The sequence below is a fragment of the Mus caroli genome, chromosome 12 (assembly GCF_900094665.2).
Source record: "Mus caroli chromosome 12, CAROLI_EIJ_v1.1, whole genome shotgun sequence".
NCBI classification, from domain to species: Eukaryota; Metazoa; Chordata; class Mammalia; order Rodentia; family Muridae; genus Mus; species Mus caroli.
In genome coordinates, this window is record NC_034581.1 from 75,282,580 (window position 1) to 75,303,696 (window position 21,117).

Sequence of the window (21,117 nt, forward strand, 5' to 3'; positions counted from 1 at the left end):
GAAGAGGGTATCAGACAGGTCTCCTAGAACTGGGGTTATGTATATATGTGTACCACATGCCTTCTGGGTGTGTGGTGAGGTCAGAAGAGGGTATCCGACAGGTCTCCTAGAACTGGGGTTATGGATGTTGGGAATCAAACCTAGGTCCACAGCAAGAGCACCAAGTGCTCTTGATTGCTGAGTAATCTTTTCAGCCTTTTTATTATTTACACTTTAAAGTGTAATAAGCGTTTATAACTTTTTCACTTTTTTTTTAGATTTAGATTTACATGTATTCTGCTGCATTAATACAACAGTTGTAGCATTGGACTTATTTGTAATTACCATTAACAACTAAATTATAATAGTAATATGTAATTGTGTTAGTAAAATATAAATATTGTCATTGATCGGTAGGCATTTTTCCTACTGTTTAAACAATGCCACAAAGAACATACTTGTACATGTGTTATTAGATGTATTTATATACAGGTCTGGGCTTGGTAGTAAACACCTTTAATTCCAGCACTTGGGAGACAGAAGCAGGTGGATTTGTGTGTTTGAGGCCAGCATGGACTACATAATAAGATGTCGGCCAGCCAAAATTACATAGTAAGATCCTTTTTTTTTTTTTTTTTTTTTTTTTAAAGCTATGTATACAGGCCTTCCTAGCATATACCTCTAGCAGCAGGGCTGTTGAAGTGTGGAAAGTGTGTGACTCCAACATTGTGCATCTTGTCAAGTACTTCTACTAAATAGTTGTGCCAGTTTATGCTCCTGCTGAAATAAAAGAAAATTCCTTTTTCTCAACAATATCTCAGCATGCTTGTTATAGTTGATAAATACTGAGTGTTGTCCACCTAATGAACAAGAGATGACATCGTGATGTGACTTTTAATTTTTTATTTCCTTTACTATCTCCTAGTTTATACATTATTTAAACATTTTTACTTTTCTGTGGCTGAGGTTCTTGGAGGGCGTGACACGGTTGAAGTTGCCTTCTTATTAACACAGGTGTTATTTGCCCTTTTTGTACCCAGCATGTATGACGCAAAATTTGCAGAGGCAGCATGATGTCTCTTCATGGTCTCACTAGTGTTAAAATCTGTTTCCTGTTATTTTAAAAAGAATTTATACATAAATAAGTTAGCTTTTATTTCAAATATGGTAATAGGAACAGATTCTGCTTTAGTGGCTCAGGGTCCTTCATAATTATTTTATTATTTTCTATTTAAGAGGCATTCATTCACTATGTTGTTCAGACTGGCCCCAAATTCCTAGGATCAAGTGACTTACCTAGCTACTTTAGCTTCTGTGTAGCAAGGACTACATGCACATGCCACGACATCTGGCCTACACATGCATGCATAATACTTTTCCCCCTACTGCTAATGCCTTTAGTAATGGTAAAGGAACCTGAGAATAAAGAGTTTGAGAACCAATGCTGTTTTAACTATTATTTTACTAGTATTTTTTTCCTCTGGTATATGCTTTCTTTGTACTGTTTCAAAAATATCTGTTTCACAGGATGTGTGAGATGGCTCAGTAAGTAAAAGTGCTTGCCATGTAAGCCTGGTGGGAGGAGAGAACCAACTCAGACCACCACATGTACACTGTAGTATATGTGCCCACACATACAACATGTGTAAACACACACTAATAATTGTTTTTCAATGTAGAAAGCATTTATATGCTTTATATTTATAAAGATAGCCTCTTATTTTCTTCTACAAGTTTTAGAGTATATTTTATGATGGGCACCTTCTATTTTTTAGGACTTGAACTACTAAAAATAATATATAATTTTATGTCTTCCCCAAAATACCCAGTTTGAATATAACATTTTCTACAATTTCTTTATGGGTAGGGAATGGGAGGAGGGTAGGCAGAGATTCTGCCACTTTCTCCATCCAGACTGTCTTTGTTGTTTAAGGGAGACATCTAGCATTTTGCAGATTGCAAAGTGACTCCCCGAGGTGGTACATTATCACTTTGGAACTAGTCCAGAGACCAGAATCTACCAGTGACAGAGATTCTAGAAGTATCCACTCTCCAGAGGCACTGGTGTTTTTATTCCTGTTGTATCTGCGAGGGTGGATAGGTAGGATACAGCCAGGCAGTTAACTGTAGTCAAGGGTACAAATGACAGCCCTCTCCAAGCAAAAACAATAGCTGATATTCAAGGACTTTTTTAAAAAATAAAATAAAATAAAATTATTTACTTATTCACTTTATAACCCAATAACAGCCCTTCCTTTCCTCCCAGTACCATCTCATGCAAGTCCTTCCCCCATTCCACCTTCCCCTTCCAAGAGAAAAGGAAGTCCCTCTCTGGGAATCACCCCCCCCCCCTTCTTGCTCACCACCTATCTCCCTTCTCTCTCCCTTGCTCTCCTAATGTTATGAATTTTTCAGGTAAATGGATGGAACTAGAAAATATCCTGAGTGAGGTAACCCAGACCCAAAAGGACATGCATGGTATGTACTCAATTATATGTGGATATTAGCCATAAAGTATAGGATAACCATGCTATAATCAGCAGACCCAAAGAAGCTAAATAACAAGGAGAACCCAAGGGAGGATGGTTGCATCTTTCTCAAAATTAGATATAAAATAGATATCAGATGTCAATGGAAGGAGAAAACTGGTAGGAAAGGGAATTGGAAGGGGAAGGGGTCTGGGAAGATCATATGTAAAGATATTCAAGGTCTTATATCTTATAGTGGTTTTCCTGTCTCCAGTATCTTCTCTATTCCTCTCTCCACAAATCTCCCTTCTATTATGCTGCTAAAATAACTCTTAAAATCTCACACTTGGAGCTGAGTGACGATGGCACAAACTTTTAGTCCTAGCACTGGGAAGGCAGAGGCAGGCATATCTCTGTTCAAGGCCAGCCTGGTCTACAGAGTGAGTTCTAGGAAAGCCAGGGCTACACAGAGAACCCCTGTATTGGAAAACAAGGACAGAAAACAAAACAGGATCTCAGACTTAGAGTCATTACACACAAAACAGTTTCAGTAAGCCTGTGGTAAGGTCCACATTCCATAGCATCATAACCCCCAGCTTTCCTTCCAACTTACAGTTTCCCGGGTATGGAGTTGTCCCCGTCATATATAATGGCCTATGCCTCCAGTACCTTGCTTATGCTGTTTTCTCTAACTCAAAGTCACTCTTCATTTGTCTCTCAGACCCCACAAAACTAACTCTCATCCTGAGAAGGTGATTCCCTTAACCTCTCTGTTAACTCAACCATTCTAATTAAAATGAAGGTTTCAAAGTTAGTACCCAATACAGGGGGTGGGGCAGGGTGTTTGTGCTTGCTAAGCAAACTCTCTACCACTGAACTAAATCCCTGACTCCTTCAAGTTAACTTCTGTCTTTGCTGTAGTTGTGGCTTTGTTAGAGGAAGAAAGATGATATGTCTCTAGCCCTTCCCTAAGTTCCTTCCCCATAAATTCTGTATATTGGGTTGGCCCCTGCTGTTTTACAGACTGATTTTTTTCTCTTTTTTTTGTAATAGCTGCAAGAAAAGAGGATTTCTTAACTTGTGGTTTAAGCAGCTGATGGAGGCACCCTAATACATTGTGGTGCCTTTCAACAAACTTGCCTTCATGGAGGAGACCCACTGAATAGACTCAGAAATACTTAAGCCCTTTCTGCACTATCACTAGCTAAGCCCTTTCCCCACTAGCTTGTTTTAAAAAGTAGTAAATAGCTATCTGGTATAAAAGTGAGATATGAGTTGTGTCTGTTAAAATTACTGGCTGCCGGAAGGAAGGCTCAAATCAGAGAAAGGATTCCGGATGGTATAGCAGTGTTCAAAGTAAAATTTAATAAACTCAGACAGTAAAATTAAGGCAGATTAACTTTTGTTTTCTGAAATTGCTTTGTAGCAGGAATCCATAATGTACCAAGAAAGGAAAGTCCTGTTTTATGGTCTAGGGCCCAAATGGCTGCAGTAGAGGAAAGGAGAGGAGGAGGGAGGATACTTATGGGATTTTTTTTTTTAAGTAGAGTTGGGTTTTTTGTTTTTTTTTTTTTTTTTTTTTTTTTTTTTTTTTTTTTTTTTTTTAGCAGCTTGTTTATGGCCTTTTCATCATTGTTGAGAGTAGCTACTGTAAAGATGCAGTGAGTAGGACAGTGAAGAGGAGGGAGGGTGACATGTTCCAGCCACCAGGAAGACACTTGGGGTTGTTGGATTGCAGGCTGCCTTTCAGCCCAGGCAAACAGGTTAGATGGGGATGAATTCTCAGGTTTAGTTAAGACTTATGCCAAAGAAGTGGGTCGGAGCTCTCACACATGCTATATGAATGTAGTAAATATTATCAAGACATCAGGGTTTGTTTGCAGAGAGGAACCTGAGGAAGTCTCCTCTGTGGGTGATGGTTTTCTTTTTTCTTTCTTTGAAGAGTACTTCCATTATTATAGTAATGGAGTTATTTTAAAAGTGAAATGTGGGAAATTGATAAGCCTTGATTACCAAGCAGTTTGACAGGAATTTTCTGTCTTTCCTAGTTCATACATGTCCCTCTCCTGAAACCAGCTGCTCTGATCTAAGTGAGAAACTGGGGCTAAAGCAGTTAGGAGCACTGGCTGCTCTTTTCAGAGATCTGGGTTCAATTCCTAGCACCCTCATGGCAGCTCACACAGAGTACATGCAGGCGAAACACCAATGCATGTATAATAAACGAACAAACAAACAAACAAAAAAACAGAAGAAATTTAGAAGAGAAATTTACCGTATAGTCTAACAAAGTGTGTGAAATGCAAAATGTACCATGCCTTTTTTCGTCTTTTTTTTTTTAAAGTGTGACTATAACAAAAGTATGTTTCACCCTCCAAAACAGTCATTGTACAGTTGTTTTTAAGTAATAAGTGCTGTGATGTATCTAGCATATGACTGTATTTGCATCCAAGTTTTTGGACCATGTCCATTGTTCAGATATGTAAAGAGGAGGAAAAGAAGAGGCTGGACTTCAGGGATCACGCAGGATCAGATGAATCGCCTGACAATGCTAGGGTTCTGGAAATGACACTGAGTTCCTGTTTTTCCCCCCGACATGCCCCATGTCTTCTGTTCCTGTATAGCAGCTTTGCCAAGAGTAAAGGGCCTGGATGTCAAATCCTTTCTCTCTGCCTTGGCAGGGGAACTGTTGTGGTTTCCAAGAAGCCATTTTTGCAATGGGGATTTTTTTTCCCTTTCTCTTATGGTAAGTTGCTTCATCATTTCCCAAAAATGTACAGCACCTCTTGTTTAAACAGGGTGCCTTTCAAGAACTTTAGAGCCTGCAGCAGGGGTGGGGTGATGTGAGATCTTTTGTTTGGTGCTTGATGCAAGTTGGAATGTGGACTGAGTGCAGAAGTCTCAGCATTGGCCAGGACTGGGTCAGGAATGGCCTGTAGAAAAGAGAGACTCCCTGGGAAGCAAGAACCTTGGGTGTTTTTGAACCTTTGGCTTATCTGTGAAGAGGTACCAGCCTTCTGGACACAGGTTCTATCTGGTCGTTGCCCAGTGATTTAAATGTGGTGAATGTAGGTTTTTTGTCATAAGTAGCACATGACTGCTGGACTATTTTAAAATAGTGAGCATATTATTGTAGGATTATGTTTGATTGCAGGTATTGGAGACGAGTTCAGAGAAGGAAATTTCTAAACACACAGCTAGTATTTGGTTTGGGTTTGAGTTGAACTGTGGAGAGGCACATATTTGGCAGAAATCCTGAGACTTTTAGAAAGAAATTGCCGGAATTTGGAAGATTCTGGAAACATCATGAGGAAAAGTGTGTTTAGAGAAGGGTTGCCTATGAGAGTAAAGTGGAGTATGACTCCAGGTAGGAGCAAGAAAGACCCCAACTGCCCATAGTTGAGAAGGAAATCATGAAATAGGCATCGAGAAAGGGGTGGCAGACAGGCTGCTGCTTTTACCTTATCTTGGGTGATCATGTAGTGGTGGTACCAGCTTCTCCAGTGGGACCTAGCAGCTTGGTTGTCATGCCTGAGAATGATCAGTTGTTGGGTGCCGCCTGAGTAAATCTTTTAACCAGGTGGAGGTGAAGTTCCTAAGTGACCCCAGTAGAGTTCAGCATAACATATCATTTTAGGATAAGACTGGCTAAAGATTGCTGCACAGGCCATGGGGACATCTGTTGCGTCATATTTAGTTGACAGTGAAAGAGTGTTGCTTCTGAAAATCCCAGTCAATGTTGAGTGAAATAGCCTTCCTCTGAATCTGCCCCCTTACAAATTTTCAATAAGAAACTTGGGAAGCTTTCGATTTTTACTACAATAAAAGAGATAAGTCAAAGGGTGTTTTAAATGGAGAATCTAGCTGTTGCTCTTGGTAAGAAATGGAAATAGAAAAAATTAATAATTACTGGGAGATTCTGTGGGAATGAACAAGCATAAACACACTCATCTTAAAATTTGTTAATTCCTCATAGACTTGGTGAAGGTAAAATGAAGGTGAGTACATTTCCCTTCCATCTGCTGGTCTGGGGTGGAGCTGCCACTCCCCATAGACCTGGCTCAGGTGTTGGCAGAGATCATGGCGTGGCCTGTAGCTCTGGAAAGTGAATTAGGCCAATCTGTTACCAGATCTGGCTGAGGCTCTCCTAGAAGCCTTGATGTTCTCCACCAAGGAGTTTGGGGAAACTTTCCCTGAGTTTTGAACAAGTACCCTGTTTACTGCCCTTAAAGATCAAAATCTTCCCCTTGTCTTGAAAGCTACTCTTTGGGGTTGCATTGGGGTTGCGATGTGAAGTATCTCATAGTTGAGTAACAGTTTCCCTAAAACAGCCGTCGTCTGCCAGACTTCCAGTAGAGTGGTTTATCCTTTTTGTGTTCAGCATTGAGAAGATTGGGGGTGCTCAGGGAGGGCTGTAGGAGAAAGCATCAGACCTAGAGTTCAGAATCAGTCCTACAGTATCTATGCCCTTTTCAGCTGAATGGTTTTGTTTGGTTTTGCAGGCAAAGGACTGACTTTAGAGGACATTGTCCACTTGTATGGAGAAGTGAGCATATTGATTCTTTTTACCATAGGCTGAGCTGCCCTCAGCTGGAGAAGAAGCTATTGTGCTGCTAATATCATTCCAGTGGGAGACCTGGCTGGAAGCATCTGTCAACTCTTCAGGGCCCTATCTGCACAGCTGACAGGTCTTTTTCAGCAAAGTGTAGGGACTGGAGAAGTTCAGGATGAGCTGACATTGGAGTAATAGGCTTGTGCAGTTGCTGATAAATTTGACTTTCCTTGTGTCCTTGGTCATAGCCACATTCCTTGTTTGCAGGTGAGGGTACCCAAGAATATGTTTTCTATAGTTTTATCACAATAACTCTGAGCCCTTGGGAGTGAGGGCCTCCAGAGCAAAATTGAACCGTGTACTTTTGGACATTTAGGAACAACCTGCTTTTTGGTCTGTCGTAAATCAACACCCAATGCTTCTGGGTAATAAATAAATTTGGACAGTTGTACATCAGCTGAGCATACTGTGAAAGCTATGTGGCCATCTGTGTTGTAGCAGGAACTTTTAGAATTGAACCTTTATTTTGTAAGATTAAACTTGAAAATGGAAAATGAAATTGCTGGGTTTCTAGTTATAAGAAGGGTAGATCTTATAAAGTTGACATACTTGGAAAAAAGTGTGGAATTTAGTCAGTAAATGTGCCAGGGGTTGGCTAGGGGAGGTGTCAGTGTGTGCAGTTTATTTACTTGAATGTAAGTCAGCAGTCCTGCTCAGCTATGAAGAAAACACATGTACAGCTACAAACTATTGTTTGAAATACCCAGATTGCACTGTCCAGGGTTATAATCAGGAGGCAGAATATAATTAGGCATTTTAGTGTCTTTTTCCTGGCTGAGAACATGACTTCTTTATAATATATAAGCCCATTTTTTACTTTGTTGGACCATTCAGGAAATAGGAGGGCAGGTTCTACTATAACTTTAAGAGTCATATAGAAATAAAACTTTTTTGCAAATATAAAAGACCCTTCCAGAACTGTGAGAGTATTTTCTGAAATATATTGGGAGAGTACCTAGCCTCTTCATGTATTAATGGCTGCACACTGTACTCATTCATATATGTTCGTTTCTATCATTCTTTATTCCACTTAGATATATATTTAATATATTACTTTAAGTCTATTAAATAAAAGCTACCCTGTTCAAATATTGTTGTTAGCTTTCTCTAACTTGCAAAGTCTCAAGTTTGGAAGAGAACCACCAAACTGGAAACCAACTTCTAAACTGTGAACTTTTTTTTTCCTAGCCCTGTCCCTAACTTTGTGAATATAGAGTTGTTAAGAATGTACTTGGGGCCGGGTGGTGGTGGCACACGCCTTTAATCCCAGCACTTGGGAGGCAAAGGCAGGCAGATTTCTGAGTTCAAGGCCAGCTTGGTCTACAGAGTGAGTTCCAGGACTGCTAGGACTACAAAGAGAAACCCTGTCTTGAAAAACCAAAAAAGAAAAAAGAGAAAAAAAGGGAGAGAAAGAGAGAATATGAATGAATGAATATGAATGTACTCGGGCTGGAAAGATGGCTCAGCGGTTAAGCGTACTGACTGCTCTTCTGAAGGCCCTGAGTTTAGATCCCAGCAACCACATGGTGGCTCACAACCATCTGTAATGAGATCTGACGCCTTCCTCTGGTGCATCTGAAGACAGCTACAGTGTACTTAGATATAATAATGAATAAATCTTTAGGCCGGAGTGAGTGGGGCCAAACATCTCATTTTCCTAGCAAATTCCAGGCAATTTATGTGAAATTAGATTTTATAATACTCTTATCTTCTAGTAATTTACAAATGCAGTCTTTTAAAATAAGTTCAGAGTGAACAACCTTCATTCCTAGCAACCACATGATGGCTCACAACCATCAGTACAGCTACAGTGTACTCATATACATTAAATAAATAAATCTTTTAAAAAAATGTACTTAAAATAATAAGGTTTTTAGGGAAAACTAATTAACATCCCACACTAGATTACCATTATCTCTCTAATTACAATAGTATTTCCAGCCTCTTCAGTGGCTGGCTGGTCACTGAGTAAGTTGATAAGCATGCAATGTCTTTTATACTTGCTGTTACAACATTTTAATTAAGAGAATTCAGCTGTGGCACCAGCTGGGGATGTGTCTGGCATTGTGGAAGATTGTAATTAGATGCTGTATATTATATCTTCTTTTTCCCCTTTCAACTCTGGTAGAATGTCTTTGAGAAGGGGCTTTTAGTTTCGGCAGTATAAATACTTTAATATGCCTAATTATGTAATCACACAGTTATACTCCTTTACACACACATTTTTTTTATGGATTCTTTAATTCCTTTTCTAATACTGAACTGTCTAGCCTGCTCTTTGGTTGGAGGCAAACATGCATTGGGCAAGGACCAGAGGCATTTAGTGATTTTCTTCTGGTTATGCTCTGTCCTTTTGTCTCCCTGCTTTATGGTCCTGTCATTTTATCTGAAATGATTAACATCTCATTTTCCTAGCAAATTCCAGGCAATTTATGTAAAATTAGATTTTATAATACTCTTATCTTCTATTAATTTACAAATGCAGTCTTTTAAAGTAAATTGATTTTTTTTCCCAGTCCTCTGTTTCAAGTAGATGTAGGGTATAAGCCTGGGATAGGAGAATTTGACATGCAGGCACAATAGGAGCCATTGATCTCTGGCATTGAGCTTATGCAAAAAGGGCCTGTCACCCCAGCTGTTAGAGCTGGACCCTGGGAGCAGCTGCTTTCTGGGATCTAGTCCTCTAGGGATGCCCTCCATCTGCTGCCATGGTACAGGTCCTGGGAAAGACCTTGACCCCAACTCATCTCTGTATTCTTTTACTCACCATCCTCCAGTTCCTTCTGTGCTCCTCTGCAAACCTGAGAGGCAAGATGATTGTACTGGAAAACTTCCATGATTTTCCTGTTCTCTCCCTCTTCCTCATTCCATGACACTACACATCCAATTCCATTGGGAAGCACTTGTTTCAAGGGTGTATACGCCTGGATTCTTCAGGAGTTAGCACCATAAAGCAGACTTTCATTTTTCACTTTTATATTTTAGGGCTGGAAGGATTTTTAGAACTCATTTCTTGGAAGAAGAACCTAAGAGTTCACATTTTTAGTCTTGCATTTAGGGCCTTACCTAATTTTCTGAATCAAACACCAGCCTGACTTTTCTCCTACTGTTTTCCCTCAGAGTAGGCCTATCTTGGCTTGAATTTGTAGCCTGGTTGAGGCTTGTAAGTGCTGAGATTAGAGGTATAAGCTGCTACACCCAGTTTACCAGTCTGATTTTCTAAATCTCTATCTTTTGCTGGTACCGGACACATTTGTTACTTTCCATACACAAACCACCATTTTTTTGCGTCTCTGCCTTTGCCCTTATGTCCATCCACAGTGTGTTCCTCTTACTCTGCTTATTCTTGTCACAACCCTTTTTCCTATGGTCACAGGTTCTACTAACCCTCAAATAGGAACTCTAATTTCTTCCACCTCTTCTCCATTGGATTAATCCTTATTCAAAACCTCTTGTATCCCATATTGATTTTTGCCATTGTTACTTACTAGATAAAAGCCCCCAAGAGAGTCAGGCCACTGTGGTTTTCATCGTTCTCCCTGCCTTCCTCCATTGCCTAGCACATGCCTTGGTACTTAGTAAAACTTTCAAGGGAGTAGATGGATAAATGCAATCCTTACATGAACTCTGAAGCTTAAACCGACTTGAGACTCTTTATTTGTAACTCTGGGGAGACTGGATTCTCTTCAAGGACAGATGCTGTCTTATTTACTCTTACAAACCTAGGACTGCCTTGGAGCATAGTACTCAACAGGTAATTTCTAAGTCAACGAAAGAATTCCAGTAACAATAAGATGAAGACTTAATTTTTTTTCATTGTTTTCTAGGTAAAGGTTATTAAATCTAGATTAAAGGATTTTTGTTTATTAAATGTTGCATTTGTTTATTTGTACACACATGGAGAGTAGGGGCTCCATCAGATAATATCTCTAAACCAAGACTGTTAAACTGGCCAGTCCAAAAACAAAAATCAAAAAAGCAAAAGTCTCTCTAGAAGCTGGGTACGTGGGTAGACATATACTCTCTATGTATGTGTGTATATATATAATAACATACATACATACATACATACATACATACATACATACATACACACACACACAAAATAATCCTAGCTACTTGGCAGGTTGAGGCAGGAGGAATCTCAAGTTTGACTGTATAGCAAGCCCTCATCGTAAAACCACAACAAAAACTTTCCAGGACTTAAGAGTTGTCACAGAAGGGAACAGGGTCATGGTCTTCAGCCTGATTTAAAACAAAACAAAACTAGCTGGGCATAATGATGAATGGCTTTAATCCCAGCACTTAGGAGGCAGAAACCAACCTGGTCTACATAGAGAACTCCAAGCCAGCCAGGGATACATGGTGAGACCCTGTCTCAAAAATACTAAGTAAGGCAGGTGTAATGGTTCATACCTTTAATTCCAGCTCTCAGGAGGCAGAGGCAGCAGATCTCTGTGAGTTCAGTGCCAGCCTTGTGTACATAATGTGTTTTAGGATAGCCAAGGAGACATAGAGAGACCCTGATTCAAAACCGTATTAATAAATAAAACACTGAATTGAGACTATATAATTTGTCTAGGTTCAAAGTTTCATAGATCAGTTGCAGACAGGCATAGGTGATTGTTTGATGTACTGTGTAAGTGTGTGTGTGTGTGTGTGTGTGTGTGTGTATGTATGTATGTATGTATGTGTGTACGTCTATATGTTTTGTTTTGAGACAAGGTCTTACTCTGTAGCTCAGGCCGACTTTGAAATTTCTATCAGCCTCCTCAAGTACTGACATTACAGATATATGCTACAAGGCTAGGCTCACAAATTGTTGTTGTGAAGTTGCTGTATGTGATGGTCAAGGAACTGAGACGTAGCAGAGCTAGACTGATTATAAACAAATCCTAGACCTTTCAGTAAAGATCAGGCACTTGCTTTGGACTTTGTATGAACTTAAATGGCTATAGTTCACAGCTAGCCTAGTCTTCACAGTGAGTTTCAGGCAGCCAAGGCTACATGATGAGACCCTGTCTTTTTTTTTTCTTCTTAAGATTTATTTATTTATTTATTTTATAGATATATGAATATGCTGTAGCTGTCTTCAGACACACCAGAAGAGGGCATCGGATCCTACTACAGATAGTGTGAGCCACCATGTGGTTGCTGGGAATTGAACTCAGGACCTCTGAAAAAGAGTCAGTGTTCTTAACTGCTGAGTCATCTCTCCAGCCCAAGAGATGTCTTTTAAAAAAAAGAAAAGAAAGAAACTTAAGTGAAGACATGGGTCAGTAGTTAAGAACTCTGTTCTTGCAGATGACCCAGGTTTGGTTCTGAGCATTCCACTTCGATTGGGAAATGTTGCCTGTCTGATGTATGAACGTAGGGGGCTTCTATGTACAAGCAGATACCCAAACCTTTATTCTCCAGACAGCAGCTTGTATCTGTGTCTCTTATCCCCATGTAATACATTGCAGTTGGGAGGAATTTTTCTTGTGCTATTTGTAATCAGGGAGGTTCCATGTAGCACTTAAGGGCAAATCAGAGTTTGAATCCAGATTCCACAGTTTAGTAGACACAGGATATCAAGCCATTACTGAATGTATCAGAGCTTTAGTTTCTTAGTCTGACTAAATTATCATTATGCCTTCCTTGTAATGTGGGAGAATTGAATAAGTTCAGTACGGTGCCTGTTGATAAATGTTAATTCTTTTTCTCATTTTTACATTGTGGAACAACAGAGATTAAGTTTGCTTTACATTTAAATATGTGCTTCCTAAATGGATATGTCTAGACTTTGCATTTAGATGCTAGAGAAAATGAATCTACAACTTTGACCTTTATACCCAGGCCTCTAACTCTATTTTAAACTGTGGAAGCCCTCAGTTTGTTATCATAGTTACCCTCTGAGGTAGGATGGACAGTGAACAGTTGTCTAGGGCTTCCTCCTGCAGGTGGAATTCTGAAGGCTACAGCATACCATTAGACAGCTTACTTAGGAGTTAGGGTCTAAGAGATGGGATTGAGTAGCCATTGCTAATGAGGAAAAAGTAAATGCCCTGTGTTTCTCTTCACCTTTCTCTACCACCCCAAAGTGGCACAGTTATATATTAGCACACCCAGAATATCCTGATTCTTTAGATTTGTGGTTACCCTTCCATCCTGGGCATAGAGGAGAGCTATGAGCTGTGCTCTGTAGCTCACTGAACTGGGAGACTGGTTGCTAGCACTGCATGAGCCAGGCCTGAACCTGGAGTAGCAGGATGAAGGAGAATCCTCTCCTGCCTGCCCCTTCTTTTAGCAGTCATAACAGAAGGAGGGGGGAAGGACAGAGTCCAGCTGCCAGCCTGTTCTCCCCTCCTTCTTAGCTGTGAAAACAAGGAGAGATAAAAGGGTAGCAGACCATATGGAGGCCATTTGTCAGCCAAGTGTGGCCAGAGCTCTACAGCTAAAAAAGGAAACGGAAAAGGGTGCAAAGAGCAAGCAAAGAAGGCGCTCCCATAGTGCTTCATTTCTGCCCATCCCCTCTAAGCATCAGGGAAGTTCTGAAACAGTCTTTTCTTTTTGTAAAGTCCTTGCCCCTCCTTCCCCATTCAAAGGTCAAAAGTGAAGGGGTTTGATTTGCTTTGTGAAAGTAAGTGGGGAATGTCTTCATGCCTATTGTATGTGCAGCATGATGCAGGTGCTTTCATGAATGCTTTTACCAGTTGACTCGTCACACTCGTAGAACTAAATACTGCTGTCAAGTAAGGCTCAAAGAAGTCAGGGCAGTTGACAGGACATAGAGTGGACCCTTAGGTCAAACTCAGATTCATTTGTTCCACACTTAAGACCATGCTCTGATTCCCTTCTGGCCTGATCCTGTTAGGCAAGTAGTGTCTTTTCATGATTAGCTGGATACTGGTTTAGAGAATTAGAGATTTTCTACTAAGTATTTACTATCACTTCAGATTCATGAAGCACTGGGGAACAAACATGAGCAGAACAAATCCCTATCCTAAGGTGTGGACACCGAGTGGGGAAATGAAGGAAGAGCGACCCTGTGGAAAAATAAATGCAAAACCAGTATGGTAGTAGTTTCTCAAGAGAGATGAAGTTGTTACGGGAATACAGAAGAAAAATAATAAAGCTACTACTTACTAAACAGTATATAACAGACCCTGTACTGGGTACTTGTCCTATATATTAGTATTGATCTTCACAGTAACTTTTTCAGGTAGATACCTTTGTGTCCCCTTGTTTTAGGAAACTGAGGGATAAATCTTCATAAGACTGTGTAACGGGTAACTTTTAAAGGCAACAAACAAGCTAGGCATCTAATTCCAGGCCCACACAGGCAAACTCCTGATCTCTGGCAGTGGCTGGAGAGATGCTCAGAAGCTACAGCCTGAGCATCTGAAGTGCAGAAGTAGGAGTTTCAGCTGGGTTTGTGTGCTTTAAGGTCAGGATCCTTGGCCAAAGATAAGAACACTTTATTCTTAATGACTAAGGGGGTTTTGTGGTTCTCTCCAGGTAACAAGGATTGCCATGGGCAATAAAAGAAAATGCATTTCCTTCTCCATCAGAGGCTACTGGTTATGAGAGGATGGGAGGCAGAGGAGTCCAGCTCTAAAACAAGGACAGTCTGCCAGAGAGACCTATCTGCCAGTTGCTGATGTCCTAGAACTGGGCTTGGGTTAGGCCTTTCTGGGGAAGATGATGTGGGCTGCAGGGAAACAGCCTAGGCCTGTGTGGTTCCTCTCTCTGCTCTCCCATCCCAGCACAGTACCACACCCTGAGAAAGACTTGAGCTATGGCAGACTGGCCCTACCCCCAGCGCGTGGGAAGTTCTCCTAAGAAAAGAGATTCTGGCTGGACAATGGCCTTCCTGTCTGCTGCTGGGAAGGTTTGTTTCCTATGAGAAGGTTGCAAATGGCATGAGACATCATGTTGATTCCCTCTCATGCAGCCTGTTTTAGACTTTTGACTACTCAAGTGGTGACTGGTAATGCAAAAGGCCAGGAGACCCATTCAGAAGCCACCCTGGTGTCTTCTAAGTAATAATATTGCTGTCCATTGAAGGAGCTCTTTCCTGCATGCACACAAGATTGCTGTCAGCCTTTCATACTCTGAGGTCAGTTTAAAACCACATAGCTATAGGATTTTCAAAAGTGAACCTCTCTAAAAGCTGTTGAGGCTAGCCACATACACATTTGACTTCAGACAGATTTTTCAGAGTGACTTCAGATGTATTTTAGTTTAGTGATGACATAAGTGTTTGCTTACAGTATCCAGGTTGTCCTTGTTGCTGGACTCCACTGAGACACCTATGACCTGGTGAGGTTTGGAAGAGAAGCTAGGCTCTGAGACCCCCTGATATGTTGCACCAGCCTTGCCTTCTGGGTAGCATTGAACAAGCATCTTAACCTCTCTTCCTTAATTTGCTCATCTGTATCTCTATTGTGTTCGGAGAGTATATTGAGAGGGGGGAGGGGGAAATGTATATATTGTGAAAGATAGGGAGTTCCACATGTAAACTGTAAACTGCTTAGAGTAGTGCTTGGCATATATCAGTAAGCATGAACTGTTACGACTCTGCTTTGAAGGAGAGTCTTCAAAGAAGCCTTTGACCACCACCAGATGGTTACCCCCGCATCTCTCTGTCTCCCCTCCCTCCCTCCCTCCCTCCTTCCCTCCCTCCGTCTGTATTTGTGATGCTGTAATTTCAACTTGTTTGGGATACTTTTCACCTTCTCTTTGAACAAGGTATGGACAGGTCCGCCTTGGGGAAAATCACTCAACTCAAATGAATGAGCCTCCTTGTCCTCGTGTGAAATGGTTCATGTAGAAGGAACTCAGGAAAGTGGTGCATCTAGGAGCTGTGTACACTACCTACATACAAAAAAACACAAGTTTACTTTCTGTGATCCCCTTTTCTTTTCTCTGGCTCTGCTGTTAACAAACTGGAACTAGAAATTGAACCTTTTTATCAAGAAAGTTTTACAGTGAGTAAACGTCCCTCTTCTAAATAACTTTAAAGGGTCCTCTGCTAAATGTTGGGGTTTTTTTACATGCCTGTCTTCCTTCCTTCCTTCCTTCTTTTTTTTTTTTTTTGACAATGCCTCACTGTGTAGCCTAGATTGTCCTTGAACCCAGAACCCTCCTGATGCTAGAATTATAGGAGTGAGGTACCACACCTAGTTATGTCTCATGCTCTAGCATGTAGATCTTTCTGTTTTTGGATCCACAAACCTATCTTCCAATACTTCCAAGAAATCTTCACAAAGACTGCTGACCATTAACAGTAGCCTTTACTAGCCCTATGTTATTTAGCTTTCTGTTATTGTGGGAAAAAAAAATAACCAAGAAAAGCAACTTAAAAAAGAGGAAAGGAGTTTATTTTGGCTACCTTTTCAGCCCAGTCACTTGAGCCTGTAGCAAGGCAGAACATCATGGTAGAACACATGATGACACAGAGCTGGCTTTACCTAGAGTTAGCCAGGTAAAGGACAGATGGGAGTAGAGTGAGGGAAGGGGAGGAAAGAGGACATACTGTGAACAGGCCAAGGAATTAGGACCGTAGGCTCTATTCATAGTGTCATGCTCTGCCTTGGTGTGATCTTTATAGCCCTCCTTAAAGACATGTGGAAAGGACTCGCTCTAATTTTTTGCTGGAATTAGAGCCAGGTAGGACAATTACAGTACTATTTCAGCTCCGCTCTCTAGAACTGATGCTTGGGCCTGGGACCCTCTTTTTCTCCCCTCCCCTACTCTCAGTCCTCAGGAGTTTCTCTCTGGCCATCTTGTCAGCACCTTCATTAAACACATTTTTTTAAAAAAATTGATATTTACTTATGTATTTATATTATTTATATGAGTGTTTTGTATCCGTATATGTGCTTGTGAACCCTGCAGCTCCTGTCTTTGACAGTGTGGTCTTTTCTTTGTAGCTGTTAGCCAGAAACCTCTTTTGTTAAGTCTTTTGAAAGTATACTAGAAGCCAGGCGTGGTGGCGCACACCTTTAATCCCAGCACTTGGGAGGCAGAGGCAGGCAGATTTCTGAGTTCGAGGACAGCCAGGGCTACACAGAAAAACCCTGTCTCAAAAAAAAAAAAAAAGAAAGTATACTAGATATTTAAATATATGCCTGCCTACAAACCTCCAATCCCTTAGAGACTGGAGCCTGCATACCCCTATTTTCTATAACTTATATTTGTTTTGAAAGGGTTGAGTATCTTTGGAGGGAGCTGAGTGACCAGAGCAGAATAAGACATCTGTCTTTTCATTGTACATGTTATTTTTAGCTCTATACCACATATATACTGATATCCTATGTATTTATAGGGTTTACAAGGGAAGAAAATGTATAGCAGAGTAGGCTTGGCTCTAGAATTCTAGCCCTTTCTCTGAGATCCTCTTCCATGTGTACTGGCCTGCTTTGGTGTGGGTCCTGCCTGCTCTCAGGAGCTGGCCAGAATGTTCCGTATTAATTATGCCAAGGAAATGAACCAGTTAGACACAGTCTATAGAGAGCCAAGAGTCAGTCAGAAGGTCTGAGGGGCTTACTACTCAGTGGACAGAAGATGGAAAATGAAATAGTAAAGCAACTGTTTGCTTGCCAGCTGTATGAATGATTTGGCCACCACTTAGGGAACTACAGCAATATTTTCACTCACTTCTCTCCTGTTTAGGACTTTAAGCCAGGTGGGTGGTAGGGATGTCAGAGGTGTATCCTTTAAGGGGACAGGGACTCATACTTGGATTCATCTTCTGGTGTCATAGTTTCTGCTGGACTTTTAGATCCTTTGGCAACTTTTAAAAAATTGCTGAGCTGGAACAGTAGCTCAGCGGGGAATGTATACTACTATGTGTGAGGTCCTGGGGTCCATCTGCAGTACTGCCGAAGGATCAAATGAAGGGAAAGTGAGGGGGACATTTGGGATAGCATTGGAAACGTAAATGAAGAAAATACCTAATAAAAGTAAATAAAAAATATTTATTAAAAAAATAAAAGGGAAAGTGAATGAAATTGTCTCTGATGGTGTGCTTGTCTAGCCAGCGTGGACAAGTCCCTAATTCAGTCCCAAGCACCTGCCCAAGAACAATTATAACCGCACTTAAATGATGAAACAAAAGAAAATGGCACATTTTCTACCTACCTCTAGGGATGTGCAACCTGAGGGCAGGATTGTTTTCCATCTGACACTTTCCCCCAGCCAGACTTGATGTCAACTGCATAATAGCATCTGGGTCGGGTGGGGGGCTAGCTACAAGGGCACAGCTACAGAATGTGGTCCATGGGATGTTCACATGGGAGGGAGCCAGGGCCTTTTCCTGCTAGTCAGACACGCCTGTGTGATTCCCAGTCACTTGGAGCTGTTAGAGGAAGTGAGAAGAGGAAATGGCCATTCTGATCCCACATGGATGGATGTCTCTGTGATACGAGGGACAGGCTAGCAAGGAGTCAGCAAGATGAATTTCCTTTGGAAAAAGCTTTGTTGTATCTTGTGATTATAAAAGATTTGGAAAGTTGGAGGTAACGAGTGCCTGATCATGTTGCCTTCGCCAGGCTTGACTTCAGTGACTCCTTAGTGCCCCCATTGACTAGGCAAGGGTAGCTAGACACACCACCTTGTATTGCCTGGCTTGGGATTCAGTTCTATAATCTGTCTGAGATAGAAATAGTTTTCCATCTCCTAAGAGCTGCTTGGTCCCTCCAGCTCCTGTGACACCCTTTCTAAACCAACATCCTACCACACCTGTTTGCCATCTCTTTAGTTAACCAATTTGAGGTGGTGAAAGGAAGTGATCTTGGTATACATAAACTTATAAACCAATCAGCTCATGGGATAGGGATTAGGACTCGGGAAGAAGAGCTGGGGTTAGAATCAAAGGGCCTGACTCTGGTCCCAGGTTGACTGCCCCCTGCCCCAATCTTGGCTAAAAGTTGCTTCACTTTTGTAGGACTTAGTATCGTCATCATTAGAGGGAAGAGATGATAACTATCTCACAGAACCCTAAGAGATGATGATGACTTTAAAACTAGATTGTCATACCTAGAAGGAAAATGTGGGATTTACTGTGGGATAAAGGCAAGTGAAGCCTAGCAGACAAAAGAAGATGCACAGGACGTTGGAAGCCTCCCAGGAAAGCTCTCTGAGATCTTCACGGAAGCCAAACTCATCCAGGGAGTCTTTCCTGGAATTGATGTTGTAAACAGCCTAAAACTTAGCCTAGTGAGTTGCCTACTTTATCCCCACAGTCTGACTCACTGTTAGTGGATGCTGTTAGAATCAAGTGCAAATTACAGCAGGTACAGAACTTTTCTGGAGTCTGCTGGCCATTGGTAGGGAGAGAAATACTGTAGGCAGCCAGACTGACCAATTGCTGGTACATTTCCCTCAGTCTCGGTGACAACTTGAATTCCATACTAGTTCAGTAGGCTTTCCCAAGGACGGTTCTATGTCCCCTTGTGATTTGGGGCCATGCTACTAAGACAAGATACCCATTTGAAAGCCTCATTGTAGCGCCATCTCCCTCTGTCTTTGCAGTGTGTCCTCTGCCCCCAGAGCCAGAGAATGGTGGCTACATTTGCCACCCCCGGCCTTGCAAAGACCCCTTGACAGCAGGCAGTGTCATCGAGTACCTGTGTGCAGAAGGCTACATGTTGAAGGGTGACTACAAATACCTGACCTGCAAAAATGGCGAGTGGACGCCAGCCATGGAGGTTAGCTGTCATCTCATTGAAGGTCAGTCTGCAAGTAAAACCGGGTGCTGCCTGGGTTCTGCTTTTTCCCTGGCTCCTGGGGAGTGGCACATGCTTTCTCAAGAGCTCCCTTAGGCTGTGTTAAAAGCCATTTGGCCTCTCAGCCTCTGTGGTAATTCCATGTCTTTGTGGAAGTCCTTGGGTTTGCTGGCGCATGCCATGTTACATTCCTCTGAACCATTGAGGGGCTCTGTTTCTTTATTGAGGCATCTGCTTGACTGTGTAAAACTCCTTTGAGGTCAGGATTTCTGTTTGACTAATCAGGTGCTGATACCCTTAGGCAGGGTTCTGCTAGCACAGAGAGCAGTGAGCACAGCACGAACACATTTTCCAGTGTCTCTTCCATTTCATTTTTCCCCTTAAAGAGTCCTTTTTCCTTCCTGCCTCCTCTTGTCTTACATGACAGGAAAATGCAGGTTTCTAAAGGGAAATGTGTGTCGTATAGCCATCTCTGTGCTTCATTCACAGTTGGGCTTCAAGACCAGAGCATGCTTAACCAGTAACACCTCAGAGGGTGGTGGGAATTGTAGGCTTAGATTTTTTTAAAATCTATTTTTAATAAGGGTTTTTAAATGTTTTAATGTCCCTTCTAGCCCATCACCCACCTGAGGCAGTGAAAGAAAGGTTAATAGAGCAAAGGAGGGTGTGGACCTTTTTAGAAATACTTCTTTGGAGCAAATCTAATCTTGCGTTGTCAGGAGATCAACAGTAAAGTTCACACAAATTAGTAGCAACTCAATCCATTTGCAAACACCATTTACAAATCAGTAACAGCAGGACTCATAAACATCATTTATGAACTAGCCACAGCATGTCAATCTAGAAGAAAGCACAAGTCTCTATCAGTTGGCCCAAGTCCTCTGAAATGGGAAGAAGCCACTGAAATACCACCAGAAGTTTTTTGGTGTGTTTCTCTCTATGAAGTCATGACAAATGATGACCAATAAAGAATGATCAGGTACCAATACCACCCAGAGTTGTCAGTGAAAGCCAGTGTTGACCAGCAAAGAGTGGCAGGGCCATACAAACCATACAAACCATACAGCACCATCCACTGTCAAACATCACGTCTTCTTTCAACCATCTGCTCTAGCAAAATACCATAATGCCCTTTTTCTGGGCTGCCTACAGAAAGACACCACGTGTCTGCTTCAGCAAAAACATTCTTTTGTAAGATAGTTTCTAGAAAAATATCACATGATACATTCAAGTCTCTAAAGAAACCAGAAATTTTCACTTCAGGGAACCAATATAGGGCTTACAGTGATGGCTGATGGGCTTAGGACAGGAGCTTATTATTGCCCACTTAATTACCCTGCTACTGGGG

The 21,117-nt window shown here is 41.4% G+C and overlaps 1 protein-coding gene across 2 annotated transcripts in view; it reads left to right on the forward strand.

Moving 5' to 3' along the window:
* The window catches only part of Susd6 (sushi domain containing 6), an 89,227-nt gene that overhangs the window by 57,035 nt on the left and 11,075 nt on the right, over nucleotides 1–21,117 (forward strand). Inside the window, exons 3-4 of one of the 2 annotated variants that reach the window (XM_021179027.2) lie at nucleotides 2,395–2,457; nucleotides 19,576–19,773. In XM_021179027.2, coding sequence (XP_021034686.1) covers nucleotides 2,395–2,457; nucleotides 19,576–19,773 — 261 coding nt within the window. The remainder of the gene's footprint in view (nucleotides 1–2,394; nucleotides 2,458–19,575; nucleotides 19,774–21,117) is intronic. The other variant, XM_021179026.1, reaches the window with a different exon arrangement.